General features: G+C 38.1%; 1 protein-coding gene across 1 annotated transcript in view; it reads left to right on the top strand.

The window, feature by feature from the left end:
* The window catches only part of CCDC175 (coiled-coil domain containing 175), a 63,833-nt gene that overhangs the window by 44,062 nt on the left and 1,998 nt on the right, over positions 1–17,773 (top strand). The window contains exons 15-19 of the mRNA XM_017533907.2: positions 3,164–3,243; positions 5,570–5,722; positions 8,937–9,039; positions 12,652–12,695; positions 13,652–13,814. Coding sequence (XP_017389396.1) covers positions 3,164–3,243; positions 5,570–5,722; positions 8,937–9,039; positions 12,652–12,695; positions 13,652–13,814 — 543 coding nt within the window. The remainder of the gene's footprint in view (positions 1–3,163; positions 3,244–5,569; positions 5,723–8,936; positions 9,040–12,651; positions 12,696–13,651; positions 13,815–17,773) is intronic.

The following is a 17,773-nucleotide window of genomic DNA, read 5'->3' as shown; positions in this document are numbered from 1 at the left end:
TATTCACAATTTTCTTTCTTTTTTTTTGAAAGAATCTCTCTGTCACCTAGGCTGGAGTGCAATGGCACAATCTTGGCTCACTACAACCTCTGCCTCCTGGGTTCAAGTGATACTCCTGCCTCAGTCTCCTGAGTAGCTGGGATAACAGGTGCGTCACCCCACCTGGCTAATTTTTAGATTTTTGGTAAAGACGGGTTTCACTACCTTGGCCAGGCTGGTCTTGAACTCCTGACCTCGTGATCCTCCCACCTTGGCCTCCCAAAGGGCTGGGATTACAGGCATGAACCACCATGCCCAGCCTATTCCCAATTTTCTACTTCCCCAACCATTCTTCCTATCCCTTTGTATACAGGGTAGAGGAGATAAGAAACACTAGGAGTATAAAAGTAAGCAATAAATTGCAAGTACTAAATCTCTTAATATAAAAAAAGACAATGCTTAAGAAAGTAAAGAGGAGAAGACAGGAGAAAAGAAGTAAAGGGAACATAAGAGCAGGAAGGTTGACCTGCCAGCGGTTACATTTACAGAGAATGGCATGCATGGGCTTGGTACACATAAAGCTTTTAGTTAAGTCCGATGGATAAAACACATGCATATATCTTTGTTTCCTCATAAAACTCCCAAATATATATATAAAGATTGTTTTTAAAAAAGATACAAATCCATAAGTACCAAGACACTGGCCGAGATAAGACATTTGCTATCTGCTGATTTATTATTACCTGATAATAAATAACAAGAAATTTTGGGAAGGTGTAATTGGATAGTGGCAGAAGGAGAAATATAAATACCAAGAGCCTGCCAAAAATGGCACCATAAAGCCAAAAAGTTCTTTTCCCTGAAGCTGTAAAGTCACAGGCAGTGGCGTCCCCTGAAACTGTGACAGCTGAGTCAGAAGGCTAAAGGTTGGTTGAAAGTCTTTATAAAGAGCAATTAGGGCTCCAGGTCAAATCCCATCCTTGTACAGCTAGCCGAATGACTCCTCCTCAATGCTGGCAAAGAAACTGGACCAGATGGCTTCAGACTGCAAAGCATTAGATATGGCTGAGAGTAGAAGACAGGTACTGTACTGAGATCCCCTTTGAGCTCAGCTTGATGAATGTTGCCAGCCAACGGTGTTGTGAACTCCTTCATAATCCCTTACCCCAACCTGAGGAAGGAGACTATTGGATTTTTCCTCTAAGGAAACTGAACAGTTCAGAGAAAAGCCCCACAACAACACCAACATTCAATGGTCCCCTCAAATGGCTGGTTCCTTCCTGACCACTGTATATTGAAGCTTACCGAGGACTATTAAATGGGATCAGACAAAGATCTGAAGCACCCAGTGTGAAAGAGAAACTGAAGTGGACAGAATAAGAGAACTTGGTGGAAACAGAGAAAATGCAAAGAGCATAATCATGCTTTTAAAGAGTATATTCTTAGAGAAATAAATATATCGCATTTATGAAAAAAGAACGTGATGCTTAAAAGAAAGATAAAAGAACAGAGCTCTCAGAAATTAAAAGTATAATGTTAAAATTCAATAGGAAAATTACAAGAAATGTTAAGAAAATCTGTAAAAATAGAGCATCAACAACAACGAAAACAGATGAGGAAAAGGAAAGAAAAGTAAGAAAATTAAAGAACTATTCTGAGATGTCAAATATGTACCTAACAAGGAGACCAGAAAAAAAAAATGAGTGAAAAATTCTTACGTTATTATAATGATCTAAACAGTTAAAATTTACTTAAACAAAAACTATAACTTTATAGAAAGGTTAGGGAGGAAATGCAGAGGGTATGGGTGGGGGATAGGGGAATGGGAGTAAGCATGCTAAATTGTCTTCTACTATATGACAAAGTAAATAGAAAATGCCTGACAAAGATAAATCAAGATATAGCCATATATTCATGTTTTTAAAGAAAGAATAAAATTATCAAAGAAATAATGCAAAAATATTTCTTATAACTAGAGAATATAAGTTTCCATTTTTAAATGTCCAAGCAAATCCCCAAAACAATATTTAAAAGAAGAGACTAAGCCATATCACTGTGGAATTTCAGAAGGAAAAATAGAAAGAGAAGATCCTACAAGCTCCTAGAGAGAAAATTTAGACCTCACACAAAATATTAGAAATCAGAATCATTTCAAACTTCTTAACAGCATTATAGTAGAAGTTATAAGACAATAGCTTCAAAATCTGAGAAAGAATAATTTCTAACATTAGATACCCAGCTAAACTATCAATCAAGTATATAGAGACATATTGAGATATACAAGATCTCAAAACATTTATCCCATTTACTCTTTCTCCTAAAGCTGTGTAGAATTTGCTTCAACAAATAGAAGGAATGAATCAAGAAAAAGAGTATAAGAAATTCAGGAAACAAGAAGTCCAGCATAAGAATAAAGCAAAGGATTCTGGTTGAATAAAAACTTAAAAAAAAAGAAAAATGCAAAAGGAAGTCCTAAGAAGTGAACTGCAAAGCAAGCACAAAGAAAGAGAAGATCCCAGAAGGCATATCTCATAGGAGGGTTCTGCGGGAGAGGGGATAAATGGAACTGATAGATTTGTTCATGTGTTTGACTATATGGGAAATAATATTTAGAACAGTTTTACAATTCCATTGTAGATTTGGGTATGAATTAATTATATGTACATGGAACACTGAGCAATTTTATTTTTTTTAGTAAGGTGATTTTTAACTCCAGGAAAAAACAAATTATACTAAAAAGGAAATATAATCATACCATTTGGATCATCAGGGAATAATCCTTACTGCCATAATGATCAAAATAGTTAGAATTTATTTAAACAAAAACTATAACTTTATAGGAAGGTCAGGGAGGAAATGTAGAGGTTGTGGCTGTGGGAGGAGTGGAAATGGGACTAATTAAATGGAAAATGCCTGAAAATGATAAATCAAAAAATAGGCATATTTGCATATTTTTAAAGAAAATTGAGCTAAGTGGAAGAATAAACAACAAGAGTTTAAAATGGTTGATATTGAGGAGTCACACAGGAGTAAACATAGCATTGTGCAGCAAGTGCCTGACAGCTGGTTTTTGTTATAAACCTTGTGAGAGAATTTGACTTTTAAAACTAGGTGCTTCTTTCTTTGATTAATATTTTGTTAACTAAATTTTTGAGGTAGTTATTTTTTTCTTTTTTTTTAATAGCACAAAGACAGGAAGAGGATTTACTGAACAATCACATTTTTCTGTTTACAAGGGACTTTTCAAGATACGTTACCAACACGGTAAAGGATCATTGCATTAATTATTATTTTTTAAAATTAGAATAGTGGTATATACAGATGGTAATATTTACCTGGCATTGAAGTTCTCATGAAATCCACATTTGTTAAACTTATACTTTCCATCTCAATGTTTAAAAATCTTTGTTACAATACATACATATGCATATGTATACACATACACACGTATACATATGTATGTGTGTATATATGTATACTTATGTGCATATGTATATAGGGAAAGAGGGAGAGAGATTAGAACCAATAACATATAATTGTGGAACAGTCATTGAGTGGATCTCGGTTTTCTTAAGTTAGAAACTTGCTTCTGCTTTTTAAGGGTGCATGAACAAAGATTGTGGTGAGGGGAATGGATGAATGAGTGGCAGGTAAAGAGGTGCTTAGTGCCTTTTAAAAATTTATAATCAATACTTGGTGATAAACATATGCATGTGGAGTTGGCTAATTCAAAATGGAAACATTCTTTGAAATGCATTGATATTAAAATGTAACTTTTTTTTTTTGAAATGGAGTCTTGCTCTGTTGCCCAGGCTAGAGTGCAGTCATACAATCCTGGCTCAATGCAACCTCGGCCTCCCGAGTTCAAGCGATTTCTGGCTACTTTTTCTATTTTTTAGTAGAGACGGGGTTTCACCATGTTGACCAGGCTGGTCTCAAACTCCTGACCTCAAGTGATGGGCCTGCCTTGGCCTCCCACAGTGCTGGGATTACAGGTGTGAGCCACCGTGCTAAGCCTCAAAATGTAAATGTAACTTTTAATATGTTATAAAATGTGAAGGAATATAGAGGAAAATATGAAGGAGAAAATTACAAGTATAGTATATATATGCAGTTTTATTAATAAGATGCTGCTGGTGGCCAGGTGCAGTGGCTCATGCCTGTAATCCCAGCACTTTGGGAGGCCAACACAGGGGTTTGAGCCCAGCCTGACCAATTCTACTAAAAATACAAAGATTAGCCAGATGTGGTGGCACGTGCCTGTAATCTCAGCTACTCAGAAGGCTGAGGCAGGATAATCGCTTAAACCCTGGGAGGCAGAGGTTGCAGTGAGCTGAGATCATGCCACTGTACTCTAGCCTGGGCGACAGAGCGAGACTCTGTCTCAAACAAAACAAAACAAAACAAAAGATGCTGCTGGTGATGATTATACAATGAATAAATATCATGCAATATATAATAGTCTAACAACAGAGAACCGAACAGAGAAGTTAGTAGAGAAAACAGAGAATACTGAAAATTTCATAAAGCAATCTTCTTTCTTTAAGAATCATTAAGTTCTTTAAAAGCTTTAATAGTCTGGATGCAATGGCTCATGCCTGTAATCTCAGCACTTTGGGAGGCGAGGCAGGCGGATCACCTAAGGTCAGGAGTTTGAGAGCAGCCTGGCCAACATGGTGAAACCCCATCTCTGCTAAAAATACAAAAATTAGCCAGGCGTGGTTGTGGGCACCTGTAATCCCAGCTACTCGGGAGGTTGCGACAGGAGAATCGCTTGAACCCGGGAGGTGGAGAATGCAGTGATCTATTGCACCACTGCACTCCAGCCTGGAGAACAAAGAGTAAAACTCCATCTAAAAACAAACAAACAGACAGCTCAATAAATTTTCCCTTCTCTATTTTGCCAGACAGTTGTTCATATATCAAAGTACAGTCATCCCTTATGTCTATGGGGGATTCGTTGCAAGACCAACATATCTATCAAAATTGACAGATGCTCAAGCCCCTTGTATAACATGGTGCAGTATTTGCATATAACCTACCCAAATTCTCCAAAATACTTTAAATTATTTCTAGATTACCGATAATACCTAATAAAATGTAAATGCTATGTAAGTAGTTGTCATACTGTATTGTTTTTATTTGTATTGTTTATTGTCATTATTTTTATTTTGTGAATATTTTCCATCCATGTTTATAAATCCACAAATGCAGAATGCACAGATACAGAGGGCTGACTGTATATTTTATTTTGTGACATTGTCTCAATGTCTGGAGTTCTTAACTTGAAGTCCACAGACCCCCTTCCTAGAGTCCATGAATAAATGTGGGGTTGATAGGTTTTTCTAAGGAAAAATATCTGTTCTCTGCTCGATGCTTCAGGAATTAATTTAGAATCCAGCTCCAATGTGATCTAGGCAATATAATACCCTGGTGCCTTGCAAGGTTTTTCTAAGGAAAAATAGCTGTTCTCTGCTCGATGCTTCAGGAATTAATTTAGAATCCAGCTCCAATGTGATCTAGGCAATATAATTCCCTGGTGCCTTGCACTTTGAACTCAGAAATAATTTGGAGTTTTCTGTTTGAACAGGAGGACCTAAAAGAAGAATTAAAACAATTACGAGATCAAGAAAGCAAAAAAATCAAAGATCATTTTGAAACTCTAAAGAACTTAGAAAGTGGAATCTATATAAATGATGAAAAAGCAGACCTTCTGTTCCTGGAAAATAAAAAATTAAAAGAAGTAAGTTTAAGAGCACCATGCTTTGCATGATGGCTTCGATTAGTTGACTAGACCTGTAATAGTTACAAGAGAAAATAATAGCTCTTGAAAATTTTTTAATGGAGCATAAAGTACCAGAAAAGTGCCCAGATTGCAAGTGTACAGCTCCATAAACACACTTGTGTAACCAGCACCCAGATCAAGAAACAAAGCATTATCAGTATCCAGATATCCTCTATGCTCCCTCTAGTCACTAACCAGCCCCACTAAGGGTACCAGCATGCTAACATCATAGACTAGTTTTCCCTGGTTTGGAATATTGTAGTTATAGAACAATACAGTGTAGATTATTTTGTTCAACATTATGTTTGTGAGGTTCAACCTTATTGTTGAGTATAGTTTGTTACTCTTAGTTCTGTGTAGTATTCCATTGTATGACTACTATTACAATGTATTTATACACTGTATTGTTGATGGGTGTTCAGAGAGTTTCTAATTTTTGACTATTACAAATAGTATTGCTGTGAACATTCTAGTTCACATTTTTTGGTGAACATACATTTTTCTGTTGAGTATACCTCTCAAGTGGAATTGCAGAGCCATAGAGATGCATAACTCCCACTTTAGTACATACTGTCTCCCAAAGAAGTTGCACCAATTGCCACTCCCACCAGCAATGCATGAGAACACCAGTTGCTCCACACTCTCACAAAACTGTCTTTTTCAGTTTAAACATTCTGATGGTGTGTAGTGGCGCCCCACTAATTTGTGTTTTCCTGATCACTGTTGAAGCACCTATCCACTGTTGAAGCACTGTTGGCCAGTTGGATATCCTCTTTTTGTGAAGTGACTGTTCAAGGCTTCTGCCCATTTTTTTAAAGTAGGTTTTCTAGTTCATACTGATTGTAGCTCTTTTTATAGCAGAGGAATTTGTTCATCCAACTCCTAAAATTAAAGTCTTATTTATACTTAAAAGTTATTTAACATTTTAAAATGCTATATTTAATCATTAGATATTTATAAGAACTGATTTTTAATGCCCAGAACTATTGCATTCAAAGCATATTGTTAAAGTACATGGAGTCCTGTATTTTATATACTATGACAAAAACAATAACAACAAAACGTTACATAATATTATCTAGTTTGAAAGACCTGGATTAGAGTCTGTTATTCACTAGTAACTCTGTGTGACTTTGGGCAGATCACTGAACTTGTAAGCTTAATTTTTTCCTCTTAATATGGGAATAACTGCTACTCACAAGTTTAATGTGACTTCTTTATAAACTGAAAATGCAAAAGAATTATAATTTTTAAAATCCTTTTTTTGCAGCCATCCATAATGACCTCATGGTCCAGATCTGTTGTCAATGTACCCCAAGTGTTTTGCACAATGCTTGTAATGTTAGAGGGATTCAGTCTCATTTGACATTTAAGGCTCACCGTAACCTTAAAAAGTGGATAATACAGTATGTCCCATTTATAGATGTGTAAATTGAGGTTGTGGTTTTTTTTTTAGAAGTTTTAATAGCCAGAAAAAAATCAATGACTAATCCAATGGCATGAAGAAAATCCCTTCACCTCACTGGATAATTTTTTTCATCTGTTAAATGGCAATAGTTATCTCACCACTCTCATGTTTTTTTATAAACTAAAATAACATAATCAGTACTAATGCACTTTGAAAAGGTAATTGCGCTCCAAAGAGCCTGGATACATACCATCATTGATAACCCTCACACATGCATTGCATCTTCATTCTTCTAGACCTTGAAACAAACTGGTTTGTTTCACTAGACTGCTTTCCTATCAGGATATAGATTATTTCTTAAAAGAATTAGAATTCGTATTGCTATTTTGGTATTGGATGGGCAGATGGATTCGTACATGAAAGACTGATTCCAAAAGTCCTGTTTTTTTTTTTTAATTCAGTGTCCATCTGCTAGTTACCAAATGACCCTGCGCTGTTTTGTTATTCACTCACCACTCAGTTTTGCTGATTGCATCCCTTTACTCTAAACATGCACTGAGTCCCAAGCACTGAGCAAGACACAGTGAATGGAGAGATATGTAAGATACTGCCCCAGCCCTTTGGAAGCTCATGGTCTAGCTGAAGAGATGCACATACAAGCAGATCATTACAATTCAGTATGTTAAGTACAGCAATCTGAACAAGACACATTCAGTGCCCCAGAGCAAGGGCACCTTGCCACACCAGGTGAGGAGCTCAAAGGAGAACTCTCACTGGTTATCATTAGCGTAAAGGCAGGATTTACACTTGGGAGATGGATGAATCTCTTCAGGAACAGTGTGTTGAATGAGTAGATCAGGGGCTGTGAACAGAATCCTGGAGAAAAACAACTTCGAAGGAGTGAGCTGTGGAAGAGGAGATGAAGAGGTAGACTAATAGAAGATAGAGAGTTTGGGAGAAGCACAAGAGTCCAGCTGAACTAGGCAAGTCTGCAGCCCCATGTTCAAAGAAGGGCAAGAATGAGGCCTTGGACTTGGCTCAAGGTGACTTTTAATTTTGTTTATTATAATACCAGAAAACAAGCTATGAAAAGACTGATACAAGAGTAGATACATGAGTCAACCCTATATGCTTAAAACAGCCTATGTAACAGCCCCATGTCTACCTCATCTATAGCACTGAACACAATTTCTGCGAACTCTGAAAGCCCATACTTTCCGAGTTCCTGGGACTTTAGTGTTTCTGAGCACTGGGCGGTCAGAACAGAAAGCCATGACTTTAATACTGAAAGTTACCTGTCACTACTGCCGCCACTGTCACCAACCCAGTGAACATCTGACTTGAGTGAGTAATTCATGCAGTCTCCTGACTCAGTCATCTCTCTGAGGCCTTACACTCAACTCTAGTCTGGCAGCATTACTGCTTTGTGACATCTACCGCACACACATTTTGCATCAGGAACATTTTTGTAGTGGACATGATGCATTAGGATAGAACACCCTCTAATTTCCTTTCGTGGAAAATTATACTCAGAATGCAATGTTTATTTAAATGTGGAAATGAAATGCTTAATAGGAAGGAGAATTGTTTATCTCCTTCCCAGGATGGAAGCTTGACCAAGGTATGTTTTATTCACCACTGTTACCCCTTTACCTAGAACAGTGGGTAGCACAGAGGAGTAATTTATGCATGTTTGCTGAATGACTACATGATAATTTATAGTAACTAAACTGCTAAAAGCAATCACATGCTTTTAATTTTCAGTACATTTTATACATGAAGAATAACATAGAGAAATACAGAGAAGGACAAGAAGCCCTCATGCACACCTCAAGTGACTTATCTCAGCAACTGATAACTCAGGAGGGTAAGTAATGTGTGGGTGCTTGTATTAGTCACGGTTCTTTAGAGGGACAGAACTAATATGTATATATGAAAGGGAGTTTATTAAGGAGAATTGACTCACATGATCACAAGGTAAAGTCCCATGATAAGTGATCTACAAGTTGAGAAACAGGGAAACCGGTGGAGGATCGGTCCGAGTCCCAAAGCCTCACAAGTAGGGAAGCTGACAGTGCAGCCTTCAGTCCGTGGCCAAAGGCCCAAGAGCCCCTGACAAACCACTGATGTAAGTCCAAGGGTCCAAAAGCTGAAGAACTTGGAGTCTGATGTTCGAGGGCAGGAGGCATCCAGCATGGGAGAAAGAAGAAGGCTGGAAGACTCAGCCAGTCTAGCTGTGCTGGCAGCTGATTAAATAGTTCCTACCTAGATCGAGGGTGGGTCTGCCTCTCCCAATCCACCGACTCAAATGTGAATCTCCTTTGGCAATACCCTCATAGACATACCCAGGAACAGTACTTTGCATGCTTCAATCCAATCAAGTTGACAATATTAACCATTACAGTGCTCTTTACACATAAAATGTTTACTTCATTTAAATCCATTTTACTGATTTGCCTACAAAAAATGCACCCATTTTTAGGTTGGTGAATTTTGACAAATGTACATGCCAGTGTAACCACTACCACCGTAAGCAAGATACAGAACATTTTCATCACTACAAAATTTTCTCTGTATTCTTTTGCCATTGATCACCTACCCCATCTCCAGTTCCTGGAAACCATTGATCTGCTTTCTGTCATTAATAATTAGATATAAATGAAATGATAGCATATGCACACTTTATACCTGACTTCCTTCACTCAGCAAATTGTTTTAAGATTCATCCAGGTTGTTGCATGTATCATTAGTTTGCTCCTTTTTATAGCTGTACCATAGAATCCTATTATATAGATACCATATTTTGTTCATTCATTCACCAGTCAAAAGACATTTAGATTATTTTCAGTTTGGGATTATTATGAATGAAGCTGCTGTGAACGTTCGTTTACAAGTGTTTTATGGCCATGTTTTCATTTTTCTTGGGTAAATACCTATAATGGAATTGCTGAGTTATATAGCAGTTAGTATATGATTAACTTTATAAGAAATATATATGGTTAGTATATGATTAACTTTATAAGAAACCACCAGATAAGTTTGCCAAAGTGATCGTTAAGTGTCTCATTCCACTGACAATGGAGAAGAGTTCCCATTGCTCTGCATTCTCATCAGCACTTAAAATTGTCAAAACGCTTTAAATTGTTAATATTCTGGTCGTTTTAATAGGTATGTAATGGCATTTCATTGTGATTGTAACTTGTACTTCTCTAATGACAATGTTGTTGAGTATCCTTTTTCATGTATTTCATGACCATATGAATATTATCTTTTGTGACAAATACTGCAAACATAGTAGCTGAAGACAAATTATTTACTTTGCTCACTAATTGACAATGTGATCAGAGCTTGTTGAAAACAACTTAATGTCTGCTCCACATGGCATCAGCCAGGGCAACCTGAAAACTGAGGGTAATTCAGCAGCTGGGAACTTAAATCATCTGAAGACTGACTTATTCCTGTGTCTGAAGTTGATGCTGGCTCTCAACTGGATCTTGAGGGAGACCATCGGCCAGAACACCTCCTCATGGCCTCTCCTTGTAGCTGTTTGGCCTGGTTCCAAAAGCATCCCAAGAGAATAAAGTAGCAGTTCATGGTGTCTTATGACCTAGCCTCAGAAGTCAGTGTTACTTCCACAACATGCTAATGGTTGAGGCAGTCACTCAGGTGCAAGTGGAGGGGTCATAGCCACCACTGCTCAGTGAAAGGAGTATCAGCATCGTGTCGGGGGTAAAAAAAGAATGGGTTATATTGTGGGGCTATCTTTGGAAAATACAATCTGTCACATGTCTGTCCACATCTTTATCTCATTGCTTTGTGTTGTTTACTATTATCAAGTTAAAATCTTAATATTTTCTGGAAATGAGTCCTTTTTCAGTCTGAAGCTTGACTTTTTGTTTTCTTCATGGTGTCTCAGAAAGAGTAAACAGTTTTCATTTGAATAAAACCCATCTATCTATTTTGTCTTTTAAGTTTAGTACTTTTTGTTTCCTGCCTAAAACATTTTTGCCTACGCCAAGCTCTTGAAGATTTTCCTGTATAATTTTTTTTTTTTTTTTAGTTTTAGTGTTTATGTCTAGATCTCTAATTCATTTTAAGTGAATTTTTTCATATGATGTGAGGCAAGGCTTGAATTTCATTGTTTTGTCTTACGTACATTCAGTTGTTCCAGTACTATTTTTGAAAAGACCATGCTTTTGCCATTGTATTATTCTAGCAGCCTTTCAAAAATCAATTTTATGGGTTTGTTCCTTTAATCTAAATGCCAAACTTTATACCAATACCACACTGTCTTAATTATTATAGCTTCATATGCAGTCTGGACATCAGGTAACAGAATTCTTCACCTGTATGCTTCTTTTTTAAAATTATTTTCACTATTCTAAATTCTTTGATTTCCATATACATTTTAGAATCACCTAATTAATCTGTATATACACAGACACATACACACACACACACACACACACACACACAGACACACACACCTGCTGGAATCTTAACTGTGTGTTGAATCTATAAGTCAATGTTAGAAGAATTGACATTTTAATAAAATTGTGTTATGTAATCCAAGAATATAGTATATATATCTCCATTTATTTAGGTCTTTATTTCAAAAAAAATGTGCAGCTTTAGTGTAGTATCAGATGTCCCAGGACTACTCTTAGGCTTAATGATTAGCTAAAATGATTCACAGGAATTGAAAATTGTTATACTTATGGTTACTGTTATTATAGAAAGATACAGAGTAAAATCAGCAAAGGGAAAAGGCACAGAGGGCAAAGTCTTGAGGAAACCCCGTGCAACCTTCTCAGAGATGCCCTTAATTTCCCCAGCAACATTGTGTGGCCCCACATGCAGTGTTGCTAGCCAGGGAGGCTCACCCAGGATTGGCTGTTCAAGGTACTTATGGGCAGGGGGAATGGTCAGTCATATAGGCACAGAGTGCCTGGGTGACTAGCCTCAGCTGCTCAGACATCCACTGAGATGCTCAGCTGGTGTTACTCCTTTATGCTGTTCATGTGGTAAGTTGCACTGATTGAATTTGAATTCTCTCATTCTTAGCATAAAGCCCACTTGTCCAAAAGCTTTTATTGTTCTTGTCTATTGCTAGATTCAATTTGCTAATCTTTTTGTGTCTGTGTTAAGACCACCCTGCTGTGCTTGTGCTGTGGTCTGGAAAGTACGCCCCAGTGGAAAGCTGGGTGATCACAGGACTCACCTCCTTTGCTTCACTTCTTCCTGGTGTCAAGGTCCTGGGCTGCCCATTCTTTAACATCTGAAAACATTTCTTTCATATGTTTTTCTTCTTTCCTCTACTTGTTTGTAGTGGGAGGGCAAGTCCAATACAGTTATCCTGTCATTTTGGAAGTAGACATTTTTAGTTAAAAAATAATTTTTGAAAAAAAAAACACATGACTTTTATTAAAATGTTCAAATTGTATCAGTAACCATTGTATTTTTTAAATCTTTATTTTAGCACAATATGAGAATTTGTGGGCTGAATTTCAGGCCACAGTTAAGGTGAGTTTTGTGTGTGTGTGTGTGTTGCCTCCATATAAATAACTGTATTTCCAAAAATGTTTACCTACCTAATAAGTGTGTGTGCTTTTGTGTCTGTGTGCACCTGCATGCACACACATCAAGGTGGAAAGTCACACTAGCTCTGTCACTCCCCTGAAGTCCTAGATGCTACTGTGACCACCACTTCCTAAAACGTGTCCTTTTTAAAATTTTTTTAACCAAATGTCACTATGAAATCTTAATTTTTTGGGAAACTGTCTTCCTACCATTCAGTTAAGGTGGGAAAGACTTTGCATGACCTAAATGAACACATTTTGTTTAGGACAAAGTTGTCAGTTCTGGACTCCTTACCTCTTCATTTTTACCAGTGCAACATCTGCACCCTCCCCACTTCAGTGTCAGATAGGCTGGGGTTAAAATCCTGGCTCTGCCACTTTCTAAGTATTTAAAGTTTACATATAATCCTCCATTTAAGTATTAAAACACTGGATTAGGAAAGTGTTAAAATGCCTTTTTCAGATGGAGCTGCTGAGGCTCAGAGGGTTTACATAACTTGCCCAAGACCAAATAGTTTGTGAACGTATGGGAATTTACAACGCACATCCTGCCCAATTCCAAAGTTCCTTCTGTTAGGGTGAATCTTCTCTGCAGCTCTGTGCTTCTCTGAGGGGGGAAACTAGCTTTTTATGCTGCCATCACCATGGCTACCATTATCCACTTAAAAATTTGAATTCAGTGAGCATTCCATTATTCTTCTCATTTGATAATCCATTTTCCCAAGATCACTTACAGAACTTTGTGAATTGGCTGTGTATACATGCACTTATTTTTTATGATGGATACCAGTTTTTCATATATAATATTTTCATTCTGGGCATGATCCACTTAGACAGAATGTGTATTTATTTATGCTGTTGCAATTTATGTTGACATACCCTAAAATGCCGTTTCTTTAGATCTTGGTGGACAATGGTGAAGAGACCGTGCAAGACATAAAAAATCTAACAGACAAACTGTGTGAAAGAGATGAAAACATGGAGCATATCAGTACATGGCTACAAGGAAGTCTTGAAGAACTGCATTCTCTTGTGAAGCAGGAATCACCAATGAACCTTCTTAGTAAGCAACAGCTTAGAACTTTGGTAACATGGGACTTGCTAATATTTTACTATGTAGCTGGTAACATCAAAAGAAGAAAAAAAGTGTCACCTAAGTAACTTAGTTATCCCCAATTATGCCACAAACATTCAGTTGAACATTGATACTTACTTGTGGATTGAATACACTGTTGCAGTGTTAGCCAATTCTGCCTTTCACCTAAGATAATTTTCTTTTTTTTTTTTTTTTTTTTTTTGAGACAGCATCTCACTCTGTGGCCAGGCTGGAGTACAGTGACGCAATCTCGGCTCACTGTAACCTCTGACAGATATTTTCATCTGTCAACCTCTGGTTCAAGTGATCCTCCTGCCTCAGCCTCCCAAATAGCTGGGATTACAGGCACTCACCACCACGCCCAGCTAATTTTTGTATTTTTTTTTACCATATTAGCCAGGATGGTCTCAATCTCCTGATCTCATGATCCACCCACCTCAGCTTCCCAAAGTGCTGGGATTACAGGCATGAGCCACTGAGCCCAGCCTAAGAGAATTTTCTAGACAACTGAATCTTCTTTATAATTTTAATAAAATGTTTATCTTAAACATTTTTCAGAGAGGTCTTTTTAAACTTGTTTATACATTTGTTGGTCTTCTTAAACAGAAGTTGAATATAATTTTACCTTTTCTTCCTGAGCTGAGTTTAGCATTAAAAATAGCAACTGTTACCTTCTTGGAAAAAATCTAGTGATGGCTTTGAGGGCTTCTGAGATGTTTACACCTCATGTCTAACATGCTTGCCTCATGAGCAAGCAGTCCAGTCTCTCCAGAGGCATATCAGCTTCATCCTCAGTCCCCACAATATTGTCATGTTAGACACAACCACAAAACTCTGTCCAGATTAGGGCTGTGGTGAGAAATGAAGGTGAGTCCTTGCACAGGTGACTGCCCAGAGGTTCCAATGGTAGAATCATCTGGGAAGATAGGATGGTGGGGATAGATGGAGCTGGGGAGAAGGAAAGAGAACAGAGTCTAGAAGAGAGATGAAATGATAAAACAAAAATGCTATCATCTGGCAAGTGTACAGATCTATTCATGGTTATTAAGGCTTAGTTTTAAAGAGCATAATCACTAGATAAGCAATTTTAAAAGTAGGATGTAGAAATAAAATGGGATAAAAGTAAAAAGATCTGGGTGCAGTGACTCATGCTTATAATCCTAGGACTTTGGGAGGCTGAGGCAGGAGGATTGCTTGAGTCTAGGTGTTCGAGACCAGCTTGGGCAACATGATGAGACCCTGTTTCTACAAAAATAATTTTAAAGTTAGCTGGGTATGGTAGCGCCTCTGTCTCAGCTACTTGGAAGGCTGAGGTGAGAGAATTGCTTGAGCCTGGGAGGTTGAGGCAGCAGTGAGCCATTATTGTGCCACTGCGCTCCAGCCTGGATGACAGAGTGAGACCCTGTCTTAAAAGTAAAAAGAGGGATAGTGGTAAGATTAAGTCAAAATAAAAAAGAGGAATAGTGATAAGACAGTCAAGTGCACTGTCTTCATGTGAGTCAATCTTCCATTTTTATCTGAAACCTGATGGAATCTTTGTGTTGCAACAAATTTAAATAGATGCTTGAGAAAAGTTTCACTGAATTACTAATATCATATTTCCTTTTTCATATATTTTGAGGACTGTATTATAGATAATCTATGACAAATAGAGACTAGCAGTGTACAAATAAGTAAAGACCACCCAAATGAGAATAAGCAGAGGCTGTTTATGCAGAGTTTGTTATAGCAATGGATCCAGTCACTGTCTTAGTTTACTTGGGCTACTATAACATTCTGTACACTGGGTAGTTTATAAAGAACACAAATTTATTTCTCACAGTTCTGGAGGCTGGGAAGTCCAAGATCAAGGCACTGGCATATTTGGCTTCTGCTGAGGGCCCACCTCCTTGTTCATAGAATGGTGCTTCCTCACTGTGTCCTCAAATCATGTAAGGGGTAAGGCAGCTCTTTGGGGCCTCTTTGATAAGGGCATAAACTCCAAGACCTAACCACCTCCCAAAGGCCACACCTTCTAATACACATGGGAAATTAGGTTTCAACATAGGAATTTTGGAGGAGACACAAACGCTCAGACCATAGCAGCCACCATTACTTGCTTTTATTTTTTTGAGACAGGGTCTTTCACCCTGTTGCCCAGGCTGGACTGCAACCTCTGCTTCCCAGGCTCAAGCAATCCTGTCACCTCAGCCTCCCAAGTAGCAGGGACTACAGGCACATGCCACTGTGCCTGGCTACTGTGTGTGTGTGTGTGTGTGTGTGCGCGCGCGCGCGTGTATTTTTTTTTTTTGTAAAGACGAGGTTATGCCATGTTGCCCAGGCTGGTCTTGAGCTTCTCAGCTCAAGCAATCCTCCTGCCTCAGCCTCTCAAAGTGCTGGGATTATAGGTGTGAGCCACCGTACCTTCAAAGCGCTGCTTCTGACATGTTATTTAACCTCCACTCCTCAGTCTCCACAGTTGTGAAATATCACTGATAGCTAACAGGAGTTATAAAACACTAAACCCATATTAGGCACTCATCAGATCCTTGAAACCTACCACCCTTCTGGGGAGGTAATGGTAAAGTTTGTTTCCTTGAATTCCTTGCCCATCTCTGAGCCACCTGTAATCTCCCGGCCTTTGAAGGTTCCCTGTTGAGTTGGTTCTGCCACAGGACTTCTGGAGAAGCCCTTACATCAGGTCAGCACTCCTCTACTGTCCTCTTCTGGCCATGATAGTCACTGCAGCCTGCAGGTCCTGCCCTCTCCAGGATCACTGCACTAGCTTCATCAATACTGGGTGCTTTAGAGCCTGACACTGGAGCAGATGTTACAAAGTTGAGTAAGACCCAGGCCGTCAACCTTAAAGTGCATACTCTGTGAGAAACAGACAATTGAAGAGCTGATTAGAATACACTGGATTCTTTCTAGAAAGTGGCTATCGAAGGGTAAAGCTCTAAGTCTTATTGGATGTTGGAGTACACGGGAATATTTTCCCAAAGGAGAAGCACAGACATGAGCTGGTCAAGAACTGCAAGTAGCAAGGCTGAGTGGAGATCAGCTGAGGGAACCAACCAGCAAGACGGTGGGATAGGCTTGTCAGAATGTTAAAGGGCAGACTTCAACCTGAAAACTAATTACTAAAAACTTCCTTTTTGCCTTAGTTTTCTTTCTTATAAATCAAAAGTAAGTTAATTCTTAGTGTATATGTAAGCTAAACAGTAACTTAGTACAGTTATTTTTAAAGTATTAAAAAGAATTTATCTTAAAATTACAAAAGTCCTCGAAGTATTATGTCATATACTATAACTCAGGTTATATAAATAATTTGTGTATTAACCAAGTATCTTGATAGGTGGTCTATAGAAGATATTTTTAGGATGAGGTACTTTGAAAGAAACATTAAAAAATCCATTTATATAACTGTCAAGGCTATCTCTTTGTTATTGTGATGAAGGGCTTGATACAATCATCTACATTTTAATTCTAGAAAAGTGCCCCCTTATAATTACAGCAGAATCAAAATTTCAGTGAGAAGAAAATCATTTGCCCTATACTTGTCAAAAGGTCTCTTGGAAAAATTGAGATCTGAAATTTGGAAGAGTTTAGATCAGTGGTTCTCAAATGTTAGAATCACCTGGAGGTTTTAAAAAAATCCCTGTGCTTAGCCAGGTGCCATGGCTTATGCCTGTAATCTCGGCACTTTGGGAGGCTAAGGTGAGTGGATCACTTGAGGTCAGGAGTTCAAGATCAGCCTGACCAACATGGTGAAACCCTGCCTCTACTAAAAATTAGCATGGGTGTCATGGCAGGCACCTGTAATCCCAGCTGCTTGAGCAACTGAGGCATGAGAAATCACTTGAACCCAGGAGGCAACAGTTGCAGTGAGCCAAGATTGCACCACTGCACTCTAGCCTGGCAACAGAGCAAGACCCTGTCTCAAAAAA

This window comes from Cebus imitator, unplaced genomic scaffold, assembly GCF_001604975.1.
Source record: "Cebus imitator isolate Cc_AM_T3 unplaced genomic scaffold, Cebus_imitator-1.0 Scaffold83, whole genome shotgun sequence".
Classification (NCBI taxonomy): domain Eukaryota; kingdom Metazoa; phylum Chordata; class Mammalia; order Primates; family Cebidae; genus Cebus; species Cebus imitator.
This window is presented reverse-complemented; position numbering and strand designations above follow the sequence as displayed.